Source organism: Alligator mississippiensis, chromosome 3 (genome assembly GCF_030867095.1).
Source record: "Alligator mississippiensis isolate rAllMis1 chromosome 3, rAllMis1, whole genome shotgun sequence".
Lineage (NCBI taxonomy): Eukaryota > Metazoa > Chordata > Crocodylia > Alligatoridae > Alligator > Alligator mississippiensis.
The window spans coordinates 261,108,552-261,123,895 of record NC_081826.1 but is presented as its reverse complement, the minus strand read 5'-3'; the positions used below and the strand labels follow the sequence as shown (position 1 = coordinate 261,123,895).

The 15,344-nt window shown below is 41.7% G+C and overlaps 1 protein-coding gene across 2 annotated transcripts in view; it reads right to left on the bottom strand.

The window, feature by feature from the left end:
* ADAMTS6 (ADAM metallopeptidase with thrombospondin type 1 motif 6) overlaps positions 1 to 15,344 on the bottom strand; it is a 352,249-nt gene that overhangs the window by 74,200 nt on the left and 262,705 nt on the right. For both annotated transcript variants that reach the window (XM_019496068.2, XM_059725136.1), the window contains 4 exons: positions 14,079 to 14,202; positions 10,941 to 11,021; positions 6,415 to 6,578; positions 4,243 to 4,381 (listed from right to left, as the gene is read on the bottom strand). In XM_019496068.2, coding sequence (XP_019351613.1) covers positions 4,243 to 4,381; positions 6,415 to 6,578; positions 10,941 to 11,021; positions 14,079 to 14,202 — 508 coding nt within the window. The remainder of the gene's footprint in view (positions 1 to 4,242; positions 4,382 to 6,414; positions 6,579 to 10,940; positions 11,022 to 14,078; positions 14,203 to 15,344) is intronic.

Sequence of the window (15,344 nt, the reverse complement as noted above, 5' to 3'; positions counted from 1 at the left end):
GATGGAATGCATATTGTGAAACATGTAGCACCAGATCCTATTCCATCTCTTGGGTACCTAAATGGACTTAGGCACTTAAAGGCAATTAGATTCTATTCTGCTAAAGTCCATAAAAATGCATTAATGTGTCTACTTTTGTAATATACCATCACATTCTTTTAGATTGAGTCACAAAAAGGCAAGGAAGGAAGACTTAGCCACTTTTTGTATTAATGGTTTTTCCATGACTTAAGCAGGGTGGAATAGGATAATGCTTTGGTACCCAAGTCCACTTGTGTGCCTTATAGGTAGAATACGTTCTGGCCTTCAGTATTTGGCTAGGGACAGAAGTTACACATAAACTGATTTAAGTGATCAGAACCTGATTTAAACCTGTAACAGAACAGAAGCTCAGTGTACATAAATCAGTTTCAAAATGGCTGAAACTGGTTTAAGATAAATCTGGTTGAATGTAATACCAAACTTTACTGATTTGGGTCAAACCAGTTTATGAAACTTCTGTCCTAGACCCCTTCCTGGTTCAAGTTAAATCACAGTCCCCCAGCATCCCAGCATGCTTTGTAGCCCTGGGCTGTGCTGTGCTATCTGCTCCAAAGAGCAGGGCTGGCCCCATGCCTCTGCTCCCTAGCTGGAGTAGTGAGGGCTGGCTGATAATGGGATGGGGGTGGGCAAGCCCACAGGGGGATACAGCCCAGTCTACAGGGGGAAGACTGCCCCCCCCCCACGGCAACCTCTGGTTGGGGCCAGGGAGAGGAGTTAAACACACCTATCCCTGCTCAAACTTAGTGCTGGCTGCAACTGTGGACTACAAATACCAGGGGCACCTGGAAGCAGAAAGAGGAAGTGATGAGCAGACCTGCAGAGTCCTGCTGCTGTAATTCTGAACTGCAAATCCCAGAAACCTTGGGGGCAGTAGGAAGAGGAAGTGAATACACAGCCAGAGATCTGTGCTCCAGCGTCCCTTCATTTCTGGCCTGATCCACTGCAGGCATGTGGCTGCATTTCCTGAATCAAAAGGTAAATGTCTGCTCACTTCTGTTTCAATTTAATCTGTGCACCTTAGACTAACCTGAAAAGACTGAATCGATTCAGCCTCAGGCTTTTTGACAGTCTGTACCTAGCCTTTATGACCTGCATCTTATAAGAGGACAGTAACAGCCAGTTAGGAAAATTTGAAAACTTCTACCCTATGTCACCTTAAAAATCAGCATTGTATTTAATAAAAAATATTTTAAAACCCCTAAAAGATAAAAGTAGCCCAGCTACCAATTTCCCCACTGATGTTTTTTTCCTTATTTATTACCATGATTTTTAAACTTTTAGTCATCAATACTTGCATTAGAAAAGTTTTGCTAATCTCTCACGTAGGTTGAATGAAAAGATAGCATTTGAATAGGTAAAACTGCAGTAGCTGGTAGTCATATATGAAAGATATCCTATAGAAATAAGAAAAGCCAAACAGTAGATGTATTTCTAGAATTTTTCTACCCTTCTTATTTTAATTAACATATTTTTAAAGAAACTGTCTCTTACCTCATTCTATTTTTCCCTAACTAAGCTTTGTGAATCTCTCTTCTTTTGATATATGAAAAAAGACGTTTTACATGATAATAGCTACAATGAAACAAAGATTTCCTGAACAGGCCTTATTTTCCTTCTTTAAAAAAAAAATCAATCACCATGTGACAGCAGAGTGACTACAAGCTCCACCCTCGGGCCACTCATGTCACTGGCCCGCCCCTGCCCAGGTCAGTCCACCCTGTTGTTAAAGCAGGAGGCTGCCCCAGTTGTGGCCCTGGTGTACTGGGCCAAATACATGGCTCAGAACCACCTCTACACCATGACCCACACCTCACAGATGGCATCCAAACTGCTGACAACTCTGGCCCCTTGCCGGGATAAATTCTGGCCCTTGCTGGGTCTCTAACACTCTGCCCTTTGCCAGGCCTCAATCACTCCACCCACTCCTGGCCCTCACCCTTCTTCCCTACTCCGTGCAATCCTTCAGGTCCCACCCCTGCCCTACTCTACATGGTCCTTTGGGCTACATTACTTACACACTCCGGCCGGCCTATGCTCAGTCCTTCAGGCCACCCACAGGCCGTTTCAATGTGGCCTCTAGCTTTCTGCCCCACACTGGGCTGAACTCAGCCTCTAGCCCCTCTCTGGGCCGCTACTCTGCCCCTCATAGGGCCAGTACTCTGCCCCACACTGGGGCCACTGGTCTTTACAGTCCTTGGGCCTCAGGTCCCACTCAGCAAGCCTCAGCCCCTGTTTCAGGCCCCACCCAGTGGACCTGGGCCCTGTGCCAACCCAGGGCTAACAGGAACCTCCTCCATCCCCATAGTTCCTACCCTAACCTCCAGGTATTCTGGGAGCTACTCTCCTCAGGCTATGTGATATTGCTCCACTGGCTCCCTGGATGTAACTGCCAGCTCAGCTCCTATGGCCTGGGCTTATACTCTGGATGCCTCATCCAATCTGGAATGCAGTCATGTGACTGCCTAATTGGGCCTAACTGCACCTGCCAGCTGCTCCACAGCCTGCTTAAACCTTTTAAAGTGACAGGTACAAGTTGGCCTCTGCCAAACACCACAGTATTTTTGCACATTAAGCTGAAAGAAAGGAGAAAAAAGGGTCTCATTTTAGCTACCATGAACTGCTTACAAATGAATTTTCATGCTGGGTAAAGTTTACAAAAACAGTTCGAATGTAATCACCTTTTAGTCTTTCATACATTTGGCTTAATTATCTGTGCCAATCTCTTGCTTCAGGATAGTTCTGTATTTCTGACATAGAATAGTTCATAATAGTTTGCATGACAAGAGAGTCATGAGGGAAATCTTCACTCTATTAAAATCAGTTCAAGTTCTGCCAAGATTTCATCCCTGCCATAGATGTGGGAGTTCATTACTTGTAGCCTCCTTATTCTTGGATTTACCTTTCTATCCTAATGAACTCTTCCTGCGTCCACCTCTTTCTTTCAACTTCCTGTTTAAAATGTAATTATTCTACAATGCTCACTAATGTACTACACAACAAAAAAACTACAACAAACAAAAAAATCTAAGTACCTTGCCTAGGTTTCCCCATGTATTTTTAATTTCAAACAAATTTCTCTTTAGCTCCACTGAAGAGGAAATTTATCTTCTTTTGAGTCTTGTACAAAAGCACAAACATAAAGTTGGCATTTAACTGCAAAATGAATAATAAGGGCCACTTTGGGATGCAACAAAAGGATATTATGAGGAAAAAACCCCTAAGCCCTATCATCTCCATCAGTAAGAAAGAAACAAACGAATACTTGGAATTAATTACTTTTAATCTTTACAAAGTATTAGTTTCCCTTAATTTCCCTTAAGTTCCCTTAGTTTTCCTTAAAGATATTTTACAGAAAAGGAACTACATAGTAGAAAACCAAAGTCCACGGATGGATTTAAAGGTCTCATTCCTTTTAAATCAATGTGTCTTGTGGAGGCCAGATATTTAGTCTCCAGAGAGAAGAAATATATTGCTTACAGGGCACTTATACTCACCAGTCCATGCAGCAGCAATCTTGTTGGCTTTGAAGGAAGCCAACTGTCCTGCTGTCCCAGTCAGAGGTAAAGAATTGCATTGGTGGCCACTAGAGGGAGGATGATTAGGAATACCATAAATTGTGGGCAAAAGGCACCCATGATGAAATCACCTGGGACCACCCAAATATCCCCCACCACTGCCAATAGAAAACAGTCCTCAGATACTGCTATGGCCTGGGAAATATCATCCAACTGTGAACTATCAGCTAGAGAAGGGCTACCAGTATGCATGCTTTGTTTTGGTAGCTGGAGGATAGGAGGTCCTGGCTAGGATCACATGAAGCACGCATACACCAATCCCTTTGTTACAGATGCCTTCTATTTGCCTTCTGATTCTTGTTCATTTCATTTCTTAAATCATCAGATGTCCTTTATAAAGAAAGCTTCTGTGAAAAGCAAACATCTTAGCTTCAAGAGAATCTCAGGGAAAGCATCTGCAGACAGAAACTCACTGTGCCAGAATGTACTGTTTTAATTTTAAAAATCCACAAAAATTACATGAGGTTGAAAACATATGATAATCAAAATATTTTCTTTCACCAACTTAAAGCTTGATGAAGATCTGAAAAAAATGTTTTCAATTAGTTACTGAAACAAAGATGCAGCTAAGCGTGTTATGCAATCCAGCTTACCCTTCAGATTGGTTGTCTGGTACATCTCTTACCTCCAGCACACGTGGCAGAACATTCTGACCAGGGCAGGTGATTCCATGCAAAGCCAACTTCATTGTCTCCACTTCCAGTGCGAGAGATGGGAACATTAAATTTATACCTTAGCCCCAAATTCTGTTCCTGTAGTAAAATCTGCAGTTGAAAAGAACTGGTTATCCCATTAAAACAGGCAAGCAGAGAGCAACTAAAATGATATTTTTAATCTGAGTGTGTGTTATATATTGTAAACAGAGAGAAAGTAGTAAAAATGCCACAATAGTTCATTCAGGTATTGCCAAAAGAAATCTCAACTAACTTTTTAAACACACACACAGTTTTTTCTCTTTTAGTGAGATTTTTCATTAAGTGAGATTTTCTTTTTCAAAATTTCCCTTAAGGACAGAAATTGTAAATTTTCATTGCTTTTTAATATATCAACACTTCCAATCATGCAGTTCTCATAAACTTCCTGTGTACTTCATGACTTTCTCAAGGCCCAAAATAACAAAAGACCATATTGTAGGTGACTGTACAACTGTTTAAAAACCGTTTTCCATCCTCCATACTGAGTTACTGTACAGGGAAGTATCCACAAAGTGACTAGGGAGCTAACAAGGATCTCACCTGGTTATATCTTAGGCATTACTGTAACAACAAAAATGATAATTCAATTTATTATCAACAATAGCTTTAGGTGCCATGAAGGTGCAGAAAGTATGGAAGCATTCCCATGACTTCCTAGGTCTAGTTAGGCAGATGGGCAAGCACAGACTGATGCCCTGAAAGGGAAGGAAAGCTCCTGCTGCAGGCGGTTCATCACAGATCCCAACATGGAACTACGCAGAATCATCACTAATTCTTGTTGTTTGCAATATATCCTCATACCACCTGCCCAACACAGTACTGGAAAACAAACAAGCCCTGAATCACCAACATGACAACATCTTATTACTGCCACTAGCATTTACCATACATATTAACATGACTCTCAGAGATATTTTTACTCTGTCTTGCCTTCAGTTACAGTTGGTTAAGGTATCAGTAGCTCTATAAGGGACAAAAGTGTGGAAAACTTTCAGTAGGGAAGTCAGTAGTGTTGAGCAGCTGAGAAAAGCAGATATGCAGCAGGCAGCATAAAAAAGAATTCTACTCAAAGCAAAATAATTTATTTAAAAAATCCACGCAAATTACTATAGTCTTACTCACTTTGCAGAACACTACACACTCATAACATGTTTAAACCTGTTGAAATTTACAGGGCTAGTGATGGAAGAAGAAGCTACTCCACACAGGTAAGAGCACCCACTCCAGTACAATTATCTCACCTTATACATTGATGCTTCAGCATAAGGTATGGGCAAACCATAAATCTAGTTCACAATTTCATAGTTTCATAGTGCTTAGGGTCAGAAGGGACCTAAACAGATCATCAGGTCCGACCCCCTGCCCTGGGCAGGAACGGGTGCCGCAGTCATATCACCCCAGCCAAATCATATCACCCCAGCCATATATATATCTGTCCAGCCTCCTCTTGAAGACTCCAAGGTAGGAGAGAGCACCACCTCACTTGGGAGCCCATTCCAGAGCCTGGCAACTCTGACTGTAAAGTAATGTTTCCTGATGTCCAGCCTGAACCTTCTCTCTAACAATTTGTGGCCTTTATTCCTAGTACCCCTGGGTGGTGCCCAGGGGAACAGAGCCTCCCCCAATTCTCACTGGTTCCCCCTGGTGAGTTTGTAAACCACCACCAGATCCCCTCTCAGCCTTCTCTTGTGGAGGCTGAATAGGTTCAGACCCTTTAGTCTCTCCTCACAGGGCCTGCCCCGCTGCCCCTTGACCATGCAAGCCCTCCTCTGGACCCTCTCAATGCTAGCCACATCCCTCTTGAAGTGCAGTGCCCAGAACTGGGCGCAGGTAAATTTATGTTACTATTGCTCTGAGGACCCATGAAACACACTAGACTAGATGAGAATCCTTATTTACACTTCTTACAGCATCATGGAAATAAATTAGTTCATTGCTTTTGTCCTCTTTTTCACCACCATAGCTAACCCATCTGTATCCAAAGCCCCCCGCACCAAATTGGCCACGTATTTTTACTCAGTTTTACTCAGTTCATGGCCCCAAGACATCTGGAACACAAATGCATAGTTTAGAGTTCAGAAAGATATGAACTGCAACTTTACCATGACTATCAGATTTTCTGACGTGGGGCCTAAAGCTTCCAAAGATTCAGGTTCATCTGTTGGTCTCTTGTAATGGAAAGCTGTCCCAGCAACATCAAACTTTCTAGGCCAGTCAATAGTCCAGGCACCATTAATATAGTAGTCATCCTCTTCAGATTTTAAAGCTTAAAAAAAAATACAAGCCACCTAAAAATTGGAAGCAGCTTTTATAATAGAGAAGCCATTGCAAATTAAGCTACTAATCTGACAAGATGCATGTGAACTTCAGTTCTATACCACTATTTTCAAAGCAATGTAAAACCTTTTCCTTGTAGCAGAGTGGCCAGTGTGGCCCAGGGAGTTCTACAATACTGACTCTGACTGTCATCATCTTCACTATGCAGGTGTGATCTACAGAGACTACAAAGGTCAACATGTACAGGCCATACAAATCAAGATAGAGTAATGCATGCTAGAATTGCATCTCTGCTGAGGGGACCTGCATCTCTGCTGAGGGGACCTCTTTTATATTTAAAAATTAGACTTGGCCCTTAAATTCATGACAATTTGTGAGCAAAAACTGAACAAAATTTATAACCCATGCCCTTTAAAGTATGACAATCAGAAGCATTACAAATAAAACAATAGATGGAGAAGTTTCAAATCTGGCAGGTGGAGTCTCAAATAGGCCCCTAGCGGCATTTGTTTTCTTATCTTTGACCTTTGCTATTCAACTTTAGAAGCATGCACCTAGAACGAATATGTTATTCAAAATAAAACACCTATTCTCAACCCAGATGATTTCTCAGTATTCCTGTTGTAAGGTCAGATAGTATGGAAGATAGTTATCTGTTCAATCATAGAATAAAAATGTGGCCCTCTAATTTTAGCATTAGAACAAGTCAGTTGGACATTCTATTCCAAGTGAACATACAATTTCAATTACAGTCCATATTATGGTTAAGCAGAATATCTACCTTTTAATAAGAAAAATATCAAGTTGCTGAAAATAATTTATGTCAGCAGGAAGTTAGTAATAAATACCAATACCTTAGTCAACTTAAACTTAGAAAACCAAACATTAGCTATTTCTTTTCTTAACATATTTGGTTATTTAATCATAAGATGTTATCAAGACAGCACTGCACATAGAATATCTATTTCTTAGTGAACAATTAAATAAAAGTTCCAGCAAATCGATAATCATATTTAAGGCAGCTTGAAACAAGATTTTTTTAATATAATCTTCATTTTTTGACAAAAGTAGGCAAACGGATTCCAGATACGGTGTTATAGCTGAGGGGTTTTTTGTTTTTAAAAAGCAAAATAGATTTTTGCATAGCCAAAGGACTTACCTGGAATACTCATTTGAGACTACTGACCTCCTTGGTTAAGGTTATGAATGGGGTTTACATTTGCTTGCCAGCAAAATTTGTCTATAGTAGCAAGTGACAATTTTAAAATACAAGGCCAAATCATGGAATCAGTGTTTATGGAGGCAAAACTCTCACAGACCTTAATAAGAAATTCAGGATTTTGCTCACAGCTTATAGGAATAAGGAATAAGGTAAGTAACTATCACGGGCCAGTTTTTCTTCTCAGTTATGTCTTTGTACATCTTATTTCATAGAATTCATTGGAGTTATTTTAGAATGATGTATAACTGAGAGAATTTGGCCCTCAAATTTTCACTCTTCCAGGATTCCTTAGTTTACTCCTGACTATGAGGGGGTTCTAATATCAGTGAAGCAGGTAAGAGAAAGAGAATGCAATGCAAAGAGAAAGGCTGTATTTAGGAGTGCACCAATAGAGATTTTTGGGGCCAGTATCAACAGCTGATTTTTAAGGAGGCATATCGACTGATCCCAATCTGATTTCCTATACGCAGCCTGGCAGCTTGAAGAACAGTGTCCAGCTAGTAAGTCTGTTGTGGTGGAAGGGGAGAAAAGGGAAGAGGCGTGCGGGGGGAGGGGGCAGATCAAAGTCCCTGTGGTGAGGGAGGGAGTGGGTCTGGAGCAGGGACTGTCCAGCCAAGGTGGGGCAGGGCATGGGATGGAGCCATGGCTTGTCCAAGGGGCACAGGGAAGGGAGGGCAGCTCCTGCCACTGCATGCACCCCGGGAGGGCACAGGGGACATGTGCCCCATGATCTATGTAGGACAGGGTAGGCTGCCACTGCAGGCTGGGGCTGAGCTGGGCTCTTCCTGGTGGGTGCTGGGCCAGGCTGTGCTCAGGGCAGGTGGTGGTGGTGATGGGAGTGGGGCTACATGGAGGGCTGCAGCCACCCCAAAAATTTGTCATAGCCCCCTCAAGCCTCCCCCTCCCAGCGCCACTGTCTGCTGCACCCTGAGTGCAGCCTGGCCCAGCCCCCACTGGGAAGAGCCCAGCACAGCCCAGTCCTAGCTTGAAGTGGCAGCCCACTCCACCCTGCACAGATCCAGGGGCGCATGCCCCCCCATACCCTCCTGGGGTTCATGCAGCAGTAAGAGCTGCCTCCCCTCCCTGCACCCCCTGGATGAGCCACAGCTCCATCCCATGTTCCACACTGCCCTGGCTGGGCAGTGCCTGCTCCAGTCCCACTCCCTCCCTCATCACAGGGACCTTGATCTGCCCCTCCTCATGCCCCTTCCCTCCCCACTCCCCTTCCACCACAACAGACTTACCAGCTGGATGCAGCTCTCCATGCTGCCAGGCTGTACTCCTCGCTGCCTACGTGCTATGCTGCAGCTGAGCACATGCACAGGGCATTTATCAGCCACATCAAATAAAAAAAGTCAATTTCTGATGCAGTAAATTTTCTTTATATCAGTGCCAATCTCATATCAGACTGATATATTGGTGCACCTCTAGATATATTTATTATGTGGTTTCTCACAACCTCCCATTCAGTCCCAAACTATCTGAACTACCATCAAACTCTTTTGAGAAAAGAAAGAATAAGTTATTACATAATATAGTACTAAAAGAAAGCAGCATTACTTGCAGTTACTCATCTATTTTAAGTAAGTGTATGAAAATTTATTAAACTAGAATTAGATATCAAAAATTTGGTAAGAATTTTTCCTAATACATCTTTGATGTTATGCTTCCATATAGCTCTATTTTTTACCTACTCAAAATTCAAAGTGTTCAATCACTTTAAATCAACAAGACGGCACATTTAAAAAATGGAGATGAGGAAAAAACGCAACCTGATATAATGCTTTACATTTTTAAATCTCGGTGCAATACTCAATTTTTAAAAAATATCCCTGCAGGTTTTTGTTTCACAAAATAAAGCAACATGTTTGTCCTTCAAGAGATTTTGTAAATAAATCCTTCAACAGATTTGTAAATAAAAATGTTTTTCAAATAATCTTTATATTATTTTAGATACTAAGGGAAATTCTTTACAAAATAGATGAGGTTTTGTGCAATCTGCACCTGAAAAATAAACTGCAGTAGCTACGAAGAATACCTATATTTCAGTTGATTTATATACTCAGGAATATAGAAATACAAGTGCCTTAATTTGTATCTATGTGCCAACTGTAGTTGTATTAACATGTTGTAGACTTTACAGTTGCAAACTGCCCTTCTAAAGTTGGTTCTTAACATGAAATATCTGCGCTGGAATATCCTCCCCACTGCTTGAACTGTTGGTTGTGAGATTCAAATGCTACTTTACTAGCAATGCATACTGACATATTTTTGGAGGGAGTGTGGTGTTGTAACTGTAGTAAACATCCCTGACTTCTGGGAGAGGGTATGATGCCTCCAAAAAAAAAAAAAAGGATGGAAGCTGACAGTCTTGCTGAATTACAAGGGGAGAAAGAAGCAGGCATTGAACACTAACTACAGCAAATAGATAAATTAGCTCCAACCCAAAACTACAAGGTTAAATTCTCTCCTACCTCTCACACATCTCTGTCCTTCACAATCGTTTGTGTCACTAGCTATTTGAATTCTTGTGAACTAGAGACTGGCAAAGCCTAGTCAGTCATCTGCTGCCTAACCAAATAAGAGCTTTTGGGAATGTCAGATCATAAGGTTGCTGGAAAACTGACTCATCAGTTTTTTGGAGCATTTTTAACTGAAAAATGTGTTCTCTTTCATGTTTCTGATCCAAATATTATGCAAAAGAGGTCTGGGAAATTTCTAGGCATGAAGGCTCTCTTGTGCTCACTCCATAGGCCTGGTTTGCATATGTCTGGCCCCAGGATTGGGAGAGTGAAAAGTATATTTAAAACTATGTTTAGAGAGGAAGGGGATATAGGAAGCTTGGATTATATTCTCTGCTCCATCATTGGTTACCTTGAACAAGTTGCTTAGTTCCTCTATGCCTCACTCTCTCCATCTATAAAATGTCAGTGACAATACTACCCTACCTCACAAAAGCATGGTGAGGATAAGTACACGGAAGAGTGTAGGATGCACAGATACTAAGGATATAAGGACATGCAAATACTTCCCTGGTCCTGCACTAAACACAGCTTAGCCAGACCAGAGAAGCACTTAACAAAACAGTAAGCAGTTATTTAAGCTCTTGTATTTAAACCAGCCTCTTACCAATGTAGTTCTTTGAAATTGCTACTTCTTTTATTTCAATATGAACTGAGCCTCTTGGAATTTGAACAACTTCCATGTACCCTATAAAGGAAAGGTAAACCTTGTTATTGTTATTACCCTTCAGCTTGAACTTTGAAACTAGCATATAACAAATTATCCAGTACTAACACTTTATATAGAATCTGAGATCCACTTTTATATGAGACAAGATAACTGAACACTGTTTTTCATGTACCATAATGGAGAGCTTTCTAGGTCTCGGAGACAATATGAAAACAACAGCAAGAACAGAACAAGCAGCTATAAGTCCCCTGTTTTAAAACACTAATAAAGCCCTTTTGACAATTATTCAGAACGAAATGATTGAACTAGAAGTTGGCTATTAAACAGAACAAAGTAATTTATTTCAACAAGTGTAAAATAAAGTACTCTTTAAAGTACTTTAATTTGCTTAAGATTTTGATAATGTGAAAAATGTAGACAAATACAGAGAAGCTTCCAGCTCTTTCCTAAAATTTCTTATATGCCCAACCATTGAAATCAACAACACAAAACAAACCTGAGTAAGATTTTATCAACAAATAGTTCCCCGCAAACCATAATGAATGCACCACAGAAATTATTCAGTTCTTGTTTACATGCACTGAAATCCATGAGAAGTGGAACAATATATTGCTATATTTGACATAAAGTCAAAGGGCAGAATCCTATTTCACTTTATGCACCCAAATGGCAGGTACCTAGCTGCATACCAGCCATTTCTGGAACATTAGTACAGTTTGTGACCCTACTCCATGTGCAGTGCATCGGCATTCCCTTGGCTACTGAGCACGTATGGTTGTCTGTGCTCAGGCTAGGTAGGTAGTTGGGTCATCACGTTCTTGTCCAAGGTGAGCATAAGTGACAAAATTGTGTCCAGCAAAAAACCTTGATTAGCAAGTGTCAGATACAAGAGAAGGGCCCTCACATGAGGTAGGCCAATAGCCTAGGGCACTTGTCCAGAAAGCAGGAGAGGTACTAGACCTTCATACAGACAGGGCTTTAACCTACATCTCTTTAATTTCCTAACTTCAGCATTGTCCAGTCCCCTCTCCAGCCTTCCTTTTTAAGCTGGGAAGCCAAAAGAGGAAGATATGGGACCAGGAATCAGGGAATTAATTACATTTTGTGGAGCTCAGTAACAATGCTGCTCTGGAAGGGAAAAGGTCCTTGTCCTCAATTTGGCAGGAACTTCCACATTATTCTCCCTATAATGTATCCAATAACTGGAAAATGTAGCATACAATGGCTCAGCTTCAAGATCAGGACTGGAAAGAGGACTGGGCAGAGTCTAACCTGTGGGAAGTATAGCAGGCCCAGGCCCCTCGGGTAGCCGTGATGCCCCCTGATGGCTGAGCTACTCTTGCCCCACTTCAGCTCCTTGGGGTGCCATCTTCTTCTTTATCTTTCCTGCCATGTCTTCATGTATCTTATAACACTCAGGGAGGCCACCCTAGGGTCCCAATGTGAGCCTCAGTCTCTCAGCTATCTATTGTCCACATGATTGGCACCAGTCATGCCCATAAATCATGGCCCTCCTGGCCCTATTCATGTGTTAGGGCACAAGCCACCTAAGAGGCAATAATTGTGGCCTCCATCCTCCCCTATAACCATGCCCATGTCTCAAAGGTGTTACTTTATATCAATTCAGAGGGGTTTCCCTGGCCCCAGCACAACACTTGACCCCCTCAGGCCTCAAACCTTTGTCAGGGCTTCAGCCATTCTGGCTTTGGCCCCTTTTCTCTAGCTGTGCCCCTCAGCCCAGGTCCATTGCCTCAGACTTCAGCTTTTGGGCCCTAGCCCTTTCTCACCCACTTGGGCTCTGAGCCTCTGACCCTGGTCTCACCATCTTGGACTCCAGGTCCCTGGCCATGGTCTCTTGTGACAGCCCCCTGGGGTCCCTGACTCAAGCAAGGCTTGCTTGCTATTCAGTCTCCTGGAGTCCATGACCTAGGTAAGGCTGCTTGCATGCCACTCAGTCCCCTGAGGTCCCTCACCCGACCCTTGCAGGGCTCTACATGGCATGCCTCTCAGGCATTGTTGTGGCTGCCATGCCACCCCTATAGCCACAATTCAATCCCCTGGCTTTAAACTCAACCATAACATAAATATAAGCAAACCACTTCCCAACTAAAATGTATCCCCACTCTGGGTCAATACCCCACCACAATCCATATTTCCTCCTTAGCTGTCTGTCTAGCTCCCTTGGGTAGCTTGGGTGCCTATGGGCCTATCTTTTGAACCCCTTTCTGTAAAAAGCTCCTTCCCCTGAAACCTGCAGGGCCAAACTGCCCTCCTTGCTCTCGGCACTGGTTTTTATATGCCTCTAAGCACTGCCCCTTCCAGTCAGGTGGCTCCCCAGACACCCACAAGGATTTCCCCTTTGATCAATGACCAGCTCGCCCTCTGCTACAGCCCCACACAACAAATTTAGCTAACCACTCTCCACTTAAAACTGACAGGAGCCTCAGTCTCCCTGTCACAAAAGGCAGAGAGATGAAGTTTCAACCCCACTCGGGAGGAGGAGGAACCTAGAACATGTGCCACTGCTTCCTGAGTGAATGCCCTAACCATTAAGACACTGGGCTAAAACCGTAAGGGGTGGGGGGGGCTTCTTCTCTTCCCTCCCTTTGCAAAGCCAGAATTTTGGGACTCGCGCTCAGGTGCACACGTATGGAGCCATGAATCTCCACAGCCTACTTCCCATGCTCAGAAGGTGTGTAGATGCTCGCATTTTCACACGGCACTTTGAACAGGATTGCAAACTCTGTAATTGCCAATTTTGGCTCTTAGCTCCTTACTCCTCGAGTAACTGCCAGCTGAGAGAATAATGTAAGAGAATTCTGCCCAAAATGTCAATAATTTAATAAAGCTTTGAAGAAAAATTTGGCAAAACAAAATCATCTAATTAAACAAACAATGAAAACCAAGAATAATATAAAATCAAAATACTAAACAAGAGGTCAAATGTCTGAAAAGAAACTATAGCTACAATTCTGAAATTTGATGTGCATAGTGGACTGCCATTCCAGGGTTTTTTTTGTGGTCTCCACAGTCCATCTGTACAAAATGATTCACAGGAATGGAGCCCATACATACCTCCTCTGGGCAATGAATCATTGAAGAAACCTTCAATGGCTTCACATGTGCTCCCATCTCCTCCACATACACGACATCTATCCTCCTTAGCATCAGAACCCAAAATATTATCACAACCTACATGCTGAGAAGAGATAAGGGAAAATAAACATTATAGCAGGAAGTGGTTTTCTGGGCCACTATCTGAACACAACTAATACATACTTGGTGTTTTTAGTATCTTTCAGAGAAAAATCTAACTGTGCTTTAAACATATGACTGGATTACATCTTAAAACAATTATCATGCAGTATTAAACAGTGTCCCAAAATATTATGGATCTGTCCAAATCATTCTAGCCCAATGATTCTATTATAATTCTATTATAATTTTGTTCTACCTTTAGTCCTTTGTTAAAGCAAAACTGTTCTGTATTGCTTTTAAATAGGTGCCTAAAACAAGTATTGCTGTATTTCTGTTTCTTTAACCTTTCCAACTTCCCCACCTTTGCTCTCTTAACCTATAGAAAAGGCTTTCAGTTAAATAATAACAAAATGATAATAAGTACTTAAATCTATGTGCTCACTGCAAGATCAAGCAGACTGAAAGGTTGAGTTAGACACAGAGAATGTTTGTGTATAATCTGGATATGATTTGTGTAGAATCTGGACATGGTTTTATCTTACATCTATTCTACAGCATCAGTTCTACAGGGAGATGTTTATCTTACTTTACCAGTCAGAGATAATATGCCAGAATAACAGTAGACGATGATGATAATACCTAGTGTTTTATACTTAGAGTGTAAAATAGGTCCTATTGAAGATAGGCTTGAAAGAACCTCTGCAAAAAATCATGAAAGGGAAGAAAGTCATTAAAGTTAACAGCTGATACGTTAATGGGGTTATACAAAGCGAGTATCTATATGGAATGATCAGCGCATTTAATCCTTATGAATTAAGGAATTGCCTCTTCTAGAGAATTGGAGAAAATAGATGCCAGGAAAAAAGGGAAGGCTACTTAGTAACAAAAGACAAATGGAAGAGAATGAACACTGTAGTTTTACTTTTTCCGATAATTATAATATGAAGAAGAATCAAATCATCTCCACAACAGAACAGATGGCAGCCACGTGGATATAATTTATATTGGGCTTACTGCCTGCAAATACTATTTTTCTACCAATATGCTTGAAAATAATATCAGATGTGATAACACAAGCTAAGAATTCAAAATATTTTCAGAATTTGACAAGTTAATAACTAGGCCATGAAAACTTTAATTTTC